The 10,000-nt window shown below is 38.0% G+C and overlaps 1 protein-coding gene across 2 annotated transcripts in view; it reads left to right on the plus strand.

The window, feature by feature from the left end:
* Positions 1-10,000, plus strand: part of LOC144055055 (uncharacterized) — a 91,618-nt gene that overhangs the window by 26,362 nt on the left and 55,256 nt on the right. Inside the window, exons 3-10 of one of the 2 annotated variants that reach the window (XM_077570681.1) lie at positions 2,107-2,168; positions 2,265-2,294; positions 6,050-6,126; positions 6,395-6,579; positions 8,088-8,303; positions 8,918-9,016; positions 9,642-9,679; positions 9,775-9,821. In XM_077570681.1, the coding sequence (XP_077426807.1) occupies positions 2,107-2,168; positions 2,265-2,294; positions 6,050-6,126; positions 6,395-6,579; positions 8,088-8,303; positions 8,918-9,016; positions 9,642-9,679; positions 9,775-9,821 (754 nt within the window). The remainder of the gene's footprint in view (positions 1-2,106; positions 2,169-2,264; positions 2,295-6,049; positions 6,127-6,394; positions 6,580-8,087; positions 8,304-8,917; positions 9,017-9,641; positions 9,680-9,774; positions 9,822-10,000) is intronic. The other variant, XM_077570680.1, reaches the window with a different exon arrangement.

Genomic DNA, 10,000 nt, shown 5'->3' on the forward strand with positions numbered 1-10,000 from the left:
GTAATACACCACCACCAACAATGAAAAAGTGTTTTTAGATTGCAAAATACGTTTATTTCCATTCAACAGTGTAACAATTTGACAAAACAATTTCGCAAACTATTTACAAATGTGTGCAACTGTGGTACTATTTACAATTATGTGGATGTTTCAAATACAGTTTTTCTTTTTGTAACACTGCCCTGCATGCAAGGAGACGGAGCAGGATTTGCACAACAGATACGTTTCACTTCGATTGTCCGTTTCGCGTGCAGACGTTACACTTTCTTGACGGCCTTTTTTTCCGGGGAATAGCAAGTAGCAGACTGTACCCACTCCTCTGATGAATATGCATTGGACTCGGGGTACTGTTTGTCGTCCGATTGAACCTCCGCCTGAGCGTGCTCGGTTGTGCTCCGCGTTTTCCGGTGTTAGCATCGCTAGCCCGTGAACCTTTATGACGTCGTCATAGCCGCCGCGTCAGCGCTTCCAACTTCGGCGTCAACCTCGGAGTCACCATCATCATCATCGTGATGATGATCATCGTCGTCATCAATGTGCTCTTTAGCGTTGGTCGATGCCTTTCGTCTCTGAAAAAAATTCCCAAGTGTGAGCTGCTTGCAACCGGTCGCCATTGTTCGCTTCCTCAGCAATCTAGCTCCGCCTCTGCCGCGAGGTTATTACAACTGCGTTCCACAGATGCGACGTTTGTTGATTTAAAAAATATATATATATTGCAGGTTTGTGTGAATGCCACAGGTGTAAGCTTTAAAATATTTTTGGAATTATGCGTCTATCTGCTTCAGGAGCTGAGATATCAATTATTTTTAATATTGTTGAATTTCCAGGAAAACTTCGGGTTTTCAGGGGTGACACAAAAGTCACCCATAGGTTTTAGAGGCATGTTTTGTCAGGCGCTTTAGGCCTTAATGGGTTAAATGTATTCTGGCGATGGGGTTTCATTAACCATGGCTTCAACCAATCAGCCCTTTTTCTTTTCGGATGTTGTGATGTAGTAAATGTTGTGTTGGAGTCTGTTGTAATAACATGTCTGAGTCCAGTAGAGAAATAAACTAAATAGTTTTTTTTTTTTTTTTTCATATTAAGAAATGAACTCAAGGATTTATTTGTTTCCAGAAAACGTCTCATAGTTTTTAGAGTATTATACGGTTGCAAAAACAATTATTAGTAAAGTTTTTATAGGTTGTTTTTAAATAAACACATTGGATTTTTCATTCTTTGGACAATAATGATACATCTCTATTTTGAATACTACAATTCAGATTCGAAAGTTATTCGTTAATGTCAGAACAAATAACAAAAAGCTCAGTGGCCTTGTGGTAGAGTGTCCGCCCTCAGACTTGGGAGGTTGTGGGTTCAATCCCTGGCCGGGTCATACCAAGCACTATAAAAATGGGACCCATTTACCTCCCTTCTTGTCACTCAGTATTAAGGGTTGGAATTGGGGGGTTGGATCACCAAAAGATTCCCGAGCACAATCCCTGCTGCTCACCGCTCACTCAGGGGATGGGTCAAATGCGCAGAACGAATTTCCTCCCACTTAGTTGGGTGTGACTTTTAAATCCGAGCCCTAGTGCTGAGTTAATTACTGACAGTCTGATGTGACAAGCCTCAGTCCATTGTTGACAAAGCTTTGACATCTGTACAAGAAAACTGATAAAGAATTTACCTTTCAGCAAACCTGTGACACTAAGCAAATAGCCAAAGTATCAACAGAATGGCTTCACCAGAAGAAAATTGTAATTATTTAAATACAGCCAGAGCAGAGCATACAAGTGTTCTGAACAAGGGACCTCATGTTAAAGGCAAGAGGAAGAGACACTAGGCAAACATTTGATTCTATTTGTAGTGTTTGAATTGTGCAGTTAGTTCACATTTTACTTTTAAATAATTACAGGTATATATTTCTGTAGCTATTCCATATTTTCTGTTAAAGTGACAGGCAAAAAGGCAAAAAATTGGTATAGGGAAAAGGGTTTAATTGTCTTGTTTTGTTTTATTTTGTTGAAAATCTACTTGAAGTTGCATTATTATGAATTGGATATCTGTCTTTGGAGGATGTCCATGAGTGTGATTGTGACTTCTCCTATTTGTGGTTTTCTGTAGGACTGGCTTGACCACATAAATACTGTTAACCACACAGCTGCTTGCAGGGATCTGCGCAACAAGTGAGGATGTAGTTGGTTTGCTTAAAACTTTTCACGCCCTTTGCTTGAATGTTATGTTAACAAATGTATTTGATTGTTTGTTTTGTTTTACTAAAGGTATCCTGATTGGAAACCAGATCTGAAAAGGTTAGTGTCAATTTGTTTTAAACTATCTACTCAGAGTTAGAAGTTGGAATTCACTCGAATGACCAGGCAGCTTTCCTTTTTTTTCTTCTTATTTGTTGTCAAGCCAACCATTTGCCATTAGAAAAAAAAACTGGAATCAAAACACATACAATATAGCTTAAATTCCACACACAATACCATAACATTTTAAATTGCTGTTATACGAATAAGTACACCAAAGAAAAGACATAACAATAAATACATCCTGTGAAACCCCAACCTGACTTCATTGGATCTTAATTGTAAAAATTAAACAATTCCTGATATCAATTATTTAAGCATGTTTGTCAAATATAATTTATTGTTAATATATTTTTAATAGCTATAAGTTACCTTAATTTTACTGTACTCAACCATTACCTCTATATTTGAACACGAGTTGCTTTTTTAACCATAATCACATTTTTACTGCTCAAATTAAATTAGAGTGACATCTACATCAAACCGTGATCTATACTAACACTCGTTTTAAAGTTAAACATCACACTACAATTCAATTAAATCGGTCCTGTGATCACCATTTCATAAACAAACATTTTAAGATTGAAAATCAATGAATTGGCCCAATACCAAATGTAATTTCCACATTTTACATATAATCCCACCACATTTCATTTTATCAAACATAAACAAGAGCTAGGCAACCAGTGCGCTAACACAAGCAACTGAGTCAAACTGCAAATGTCTCTAGTCGCAGTCTTACCGGCTGTCTCTCCGATGTTTGTAGATTATTTTGTCCGTGAGCATGAGAGTTCAGAGGGAGGCAAGCACCCTTTTCCTGCTGCTGTCTGCTACTTGATTTTGTCGCCTTTAAGAGGTTAGGCAGCAGCTTGGCAATGCTTATCCTTCCAGTTCATTTTTGTTCCAAGTAGGGCTGGATGATTAACCAAGATTTTAGCGCAATTTCGATTTTGGCTACTCTTGATAATTAAAATGTAATAATGGAAGAAAAATGATTAATGTGCAGAATGCTGCGGCACGTTTACAAGTACCCCATGTTGTGAAAGGATCTTGAATGCATCATGTAGCTTATGTAACTTGTAGCTAACCCGGAGCGAATCAGTTTGATTCTGCCCTCAATAAGCGTCCTTTAAGCTGTTAAATGACACTCCAGTTGGAGTTAACTGTTAAACTAAACACACAATAAGGACAATTAAGCCTCATTTCCACCAACGGTATCTACCCTCCTCTACTCTGCTCTGCTCTACACCAAAAAGCAGTGCGTCTCTACCTCCATGGCCACCATTTGGGAGCCCCTCCTCACTTCGCCAGTGATGTCATGCTAAAGCGACTGCAGCTAGCGTGCACACACAGGCAAAAACAATGGAGAGCTCAGATGTTTTTTTTGTACCCAGTGCTTGGTTTGTGCCTGCTTATTTCAGCCAGAAGACATCGAATGAATATTGCAGCAACCAGAAGACTGCAATCAATGATGTTAAAAAGGTTTACGCCTCCTCAAAAGTCCAAGCATTAATCTGTTTGGAAGCCATTGTTGTCCTCTCTTCGTCATTAATGGCAGCTGTTTTCCCGGGGTGGTGGTTTGCGCAGCTGCATATTGATGACGACATATCTCGAACCAATCATTGGCCTCCAAAATAATTACGTCACGTTTTGGAACTGGGCTACTTTTTTTTAGAACGTCAAAGGAGCAGGTACCAGAAAAAGCGAGTAGAGTCGGGTAGATTTGTTGGTGGAGACGGGGCTTTTGCAGAGTAGAGTAGATATCGGCGGTGAAAACGAGGCTTTACATGCACTGTGTCTTTAAATACAAAACATGCTTCGTTTTTAAGACATTGTGAACCGAGCGCCAATGCAAGTGAATGGAATCCCATTCAAATGCTAACAAAAAGTGAGCATCAACTTTGGGAGTGACATGCCCAATCTCAAAACTCGCACTTCCACCCTTGTTTCCACCCTTGTGCCCCTCAATCAACGGAAACGTGCAATTGAGGAGCACAAGGGTGGAAGTGCAAGTATTGAGATTGGGCCTGTTACTCGTAGGCCGAATTTGTCGGCTGCATGACGTCACTCCCGGCGCGACTCGACAGCACACACGAACTTAAACATGTATGGGCTGTCGGTCAATGCGCTACTGACAAACAGTATTGACAATCCATTCATATGTAAGTCCATGCGTGCTGTCAAGTCGCGCCGGGAGGGACGTCATGCAGCCGACAAATTCGGCCTTCGGAGGACCCTGCCTTATAAATTTGGACACAGGTCCATGATTTGTTTCGCAATTGCTGTTTTAGTATACAGTATTTTTGTTTTACTTTTTTAATTTTAACTTTTTTTTTAGTTTAAAGATTATAGAATTTTCTTTTCCTCAAAATTCAAGGATACAAATATCTAAGGATTTTTTGTTTGTTTGTTTTTTTGTCATACCCAGAAGTGTGGTTTGCCATTAGGCAAGGCAGGCAATTGCTTGGGGCACCTTAACCAGAAGAGGCCTCCAGAGGGCCAACAGATTTGACACAAACCGCATATCCTTCACATTAGCAGTGCAGCAATGACAATTGACTGTCTCAAATTCCCTTCAAATTAAAGTCTGGTGGGTTTAAAAAAAACAAAAACAAAAACTTGTATAGTAAGACTGATTATGTTTTTTTTTTTTTGTTTATTCATGATCATGAATAGCAGTAAAGCTTTTATTAAAAAAAAAAACGACCATGTCATTCAAGAATATAGTGTTCAACGTGTTCAAGAATAAAGTGTTCAACGTGAAGGAATGAATAGGCGTAAGAATTAGATCATAGTTTTCAGCAGAATTTTATTAGTTGAAAAAAAATTTGTGCTGTCAAACGATTACATTTTTAACCAGATTAATCACATCTTAGAATTAAACGATTAATGGCTTATTTAAAAAGGCTTTTTATCACCATTTTTTGCCCGCCAAATTTGAAGAGCACCTGTTATGTGTTAATTATTTTGACATTTAATATTATGAGGACGTCTTGAACATTTTGTGATCCACTGCACACTCCTCTTTTTCTAATCAGTTCATTACTTGCATTATTTAAAATGGGGGGTGGAATAAACGACCCCAGTAGTTAACCATGAACAAATATTCTGAATGTCATACACAAAAATATATTAAATGCTTTACTTTAATGCATGCAGTTATGTTTATTGCTCAAACACAATCTGTACTACCTTTAACGTAGCCATCTACTGTCAAGATAAAGGATAATATGTGGTCAAAATTAATAGTGTGTAAATACATGATTAATGCGATTTTTTTGGGGGGGGTAATTAATTGGTTAATGCTTTAACTTTGAATGCACACAAAAATATTAAGTGTTAAAATCATTGAATATTAATAGTTTTATTAATCGTGATTTCAGTCTCAATCAAAAATAATCATGATTATTATTTTTCCCATAACCGTCCAGCCTTAGTTCTTCGGGCCATTTTTGTAGTTCTTTTAACAGCCCTTGTCAACTGTCAGTTTGGCTTGACAGTTTTGTTTTCATTCTAATCAGGATCGTATCAAAGTATTGTTTAATAATAGTGTTGACAGTGACAGTGGGTTTTTGGGTAATTTTTTTGTTATAAATTCTCTACAGTTCTGGTGAGCCAAGTGTCTTACCTTTACCTAGCTGTCATGCAATAGACAGGATAACAACTGTCAAACAAGTATACAATTTAGTGCTAACCCTAACACTGTTTATGTCTAATTTACCCTTGCCTTTTCATTTCCAATGCCCACTCCACAGCAAAAGCAGAGTGGAACCTCACAGGCTGCATGCAAGACCTTGTTCTACCCGGGACCATCGCCAACATTACTTCACAGGTTGACCACTGAGCACAATATTGGCACCATTTTTTCTTTTAACTGTGGTATTCGTTGACATTGTAAATACATACACAAATGCTTTTGTTCTGCCTGTTTTTTTAAATTGGCATATTAAACAAGCACATAATTCCAGTGTACCGTTGATCATCAATTGTTGCATTGCTGTTCAGTAATTACAATACTTTGATTTGTAATTTTTGTAAAACTTTGTAATTGTTTATATCAAAATGAATAAGTTACTGTACCCTCTTCCCCCCATTTTTAGGAGACTCATCACATCACAGCGGTTTAAAGCGCCCTCATAATGATCTGAATAAGCACTCTGCTGACACCAGCTGCTATGCGTCCTCTAAACATGGAACCTATCTATCTTCCACTAAAACGGTCAAGAAGTCAACAAAGCCTTGGACCACAACCAATAAGACTACAAGTGACAAGGCTGCTGACCCAGTGGGTGCATTTCACTTTCACTTTTTAAATACATAGATATAAAAAATATAATTAAAGTGGACCTTTTATTTAACGAACCAATGGAACACCTGTGCAGGTGCACAGAGAGCAAAATAGGCGATTTCCACTGAAACCCTGCACGAACCGTGCAAAGCGAGCACGGTGTTGGAGAGCGTTTCCTTTACAGCTTTACCGTGTCGCAAGTGGACCGTGCAGAGCTGCTGCTGGCCTTCATTCCTGGTTTGGGCCACAGCGAGCTCACAGCGAGCCAAGAGCAGCACAGGACATGACGTGTAAAACCGCACGGGAGACGTATTTGAATCGGCAAAGTTGTTTTGAGTGACAGTTGTGACTATATATTTGACTTTAATTAATTCTACTTTAAACATGAAGCATAAAGTTCACATTTGTGGTAATATTTAGCCACGCCGACGGTTCAAATATTACGTGCGGAAATGATGAGACGTCAACGTTTCATAGTACAGTGATAATTTTGTCGACAAATAATTTTCCCAAAATTTTTTTCAGATGAAAATTAATTTAAACTAAAATAAAAGACATTCATTCAGACAAATATTATAACTAAAATTGACTGACAATTTCGGCAATGACTCAAATGAAAATGAAAACACAGTGGCGAAAATTCACCAATGAGAAGAAATGAAACACGGGTGGGAGAAAAGAACCACTCAAACTGATCAGTGTTCACCGCACTTTATTTAATGTTCAAACATGTTTAGATTCATTGTGCAGCTGTAAGATTAATCTCAAGCAATTATGCAATTTTTTTTTATTTTATTTAGGTGAAAACTGTTTTATTATTGTCAGTTCAACATGTTTCATTGAAACAATAAGGACACCGTATTAAATGTGTCTTGCGTCTTGAACTACAGTTACAAATAGGTGTTAAAATTTTCTGTATAAATGTTGAAATGTATGCTAAAGGAAAATGTCGACTAAACTGTCAATTTAGTAGACTAAAATTGCTCTTTATTTTCGTCGACAAAAATTGGATTAAAACTAAAATGACAAAATCAGATGACAAAATTCTGACTAAAATTTGTCAAAATTAACTGCGTTAGTAGACGTCTCCATGAAATGAGATCGAAAAGGCTCGCCCCATTTTCCCAAAATATTATTTGTACCTCCCCCGGCATTGCTCCACTGTAGATATGAGATGATAAAAAGATGAGCCAGACAGACTTATAAAAGTCCGTGGCCCTGACACGCTGGACATACGTATTTACTTCTGTAAACACAGTGTTGTGAGTGACGTCTATGCTTCTGCACATGTGGGTTGTCTGTCATTGGCCAAAAAAAACAGGCGTCCGTCAGTGACAGATTAACAGAATTTCCATCAGTACTGTTGAAATGTTCGCCTGTCTGTAACACACATGCTATAGCATGTTGCAGGTCATGTCCACTTCCAGTAAATTGATTGGCACATCTATCCAGCCATGCCACATACTCTGCCAAAACTAACCCAAATTTTTTGTTGCTTTTACTAGTTGTCCAATCCACAACCCGCCAAGAAGAAGAAAAAGACTGTGGCTCCAACATCCCAGGACTCATCCACAGCTTGCCGTCTAGTTTACCTGACTGGGATTCCAAAGGAAGCAACGGAGCAGGAAGTTACTAAATTAGTGTCATCTTATGGCAAGATCAACAATGTGATCTTAATACCATGCTCTGAGGAAGAGAGTGAAAAGGGTCAAGGACAAAAGGTGATTTTAGATTTCATTTTGTACATAAACAGCTATTGTCATTAGCAAATTATATAGATAATTATAGATATTTTTTCATTATATTTAAGATAACTGACATACTAGTTTTTTGTTTTGTTTCTTTAACGCACGCACACACACACACACACACACACACACACACACACACACACACACACACTTGCTTGCAGTTATCCATCGAAGCCAATGATGACGTCCTCTTCTATCTAACGGTTAGTTTTTTGGTGACTATATAATCCTATCCTGGATCCACAGGCCCTGTTACAAGTGGGACAGGTGTATGTAGAAGTAGAGTTGCTGGCAACAGCTGCTGTTTTGGCTCTTCTGTGTCTTTTTTGGTGCATCCTGGCTATCCTAGCAGCCACACTCTCAAGGACCCCAGGCTTGATCTTGCAAGTGCTATTTTCAGCTGATCTTTATAGTGCTTTTTTGGGCCTCCTGCAGAGCGTTAGACATTGTGTAACTGGCTATAAAGCACTCTATGAGCAGGGTTGGGAGGGTTACTTTTAAAATGTAATCCATTACAGTTACAAGTTACCTGCTAAAAAATTTACAAGTATAGTCCATAGCCATGTTGTCATTCCATGTTGCAGGCATCTGTGTGCATGGTGAAGGTTGCAGATGCCCAGGCTTTGGTAAACTCAACAAACCTTATTATTGGAGATCAGCCAATCACTCCTTCGAGCGCCAAGGTATCACATTGAAAGTTTACTACTAGTTTAAGATTTCTGTGAATCATAGACTGATTACTTACCTACGCTTTGATTTTTCGTCTTATGAAGGATTTATATTTTAACTCATCTTTGTAATTAATCTCACAGACTTGCCAAGTACTTTTACTGTTGAGGCTTACAACATGAGCTGTCTGTGAAGGTACAGCAACATCATCTCAGAGTAGTACATAAGCATATATTTGTCATTAATCAACTAATTATGAAATTACCGATTTAAGTTATTATTGTTAAAATTATTATTTAGTGTTTGTGCACAATATGACTGTAGTTCAAATTATGTTCAGTGTTTTCGTGAAAGATGTTTTTGTTAGACGCTGGTCTCATTATTTGTGCTGCGCTTGCATGGTCTGAGGATGTTCTAAATTTGTTTGCAGAATACGCAAATTTCATGTGTACACACGTTTTGTGCACAAATTGGTGTGTATGCACGATAGTGAATGAGGCCCACTGTCGTATTTCACTCTATTATGCGTATTATAATGTTTGGAACTGAATTTCAGAAACATTCTCAAGATCCTATCTTTTATTACTGTATATTGTTGAAAACATGGATTGTGCTTAAAATTATTATTACCCTTTTTAGATGCCACAGCCAAAGCAGTTGTCTGTCCCCAGTAACAGGTTTGTGTTTTTAAAGGCAGTACTTTTGACCTTGTTACCAATTTTAAACTGATCCTGGCTTCTCTGAATCTGAATTCTCTGAATATTGTTCCCAGTAAACCTTCTATAAGTCCAGACATGGCTTCTGAAAAGAAAGACTCTGGTAAGAAATCAGATATGTGTTTTATTGCTGTCATGTTAAACAGTTCTGGTTGGGTCTTGGGCTGAACAATATGAACAGAATTTCAAAACACGATATTTATGCCAGATATCTTGATATGATACAAAAGGAATATGGGTTCAGTGAAATCTAAATTGAAATACAAAAGGAAGAACTCACTG

This window comes from Vanacampus margaritifer, chromosome 7 (assembly GCF_051991255.1).
Source record: "Vanacampus margaritifer isolate UIUO_Vmar chromosome 7, RoL_Vmar_1.0, whole genome shotgun sequence".
In the NCBI taxonomy this organism is placed as follows: Eukaryota; Metazoa; Chordata; class Actinopteri; order Syngnathiformes; family Syngnathidae; genus Vanacampus; species Vanacampus margaritifer.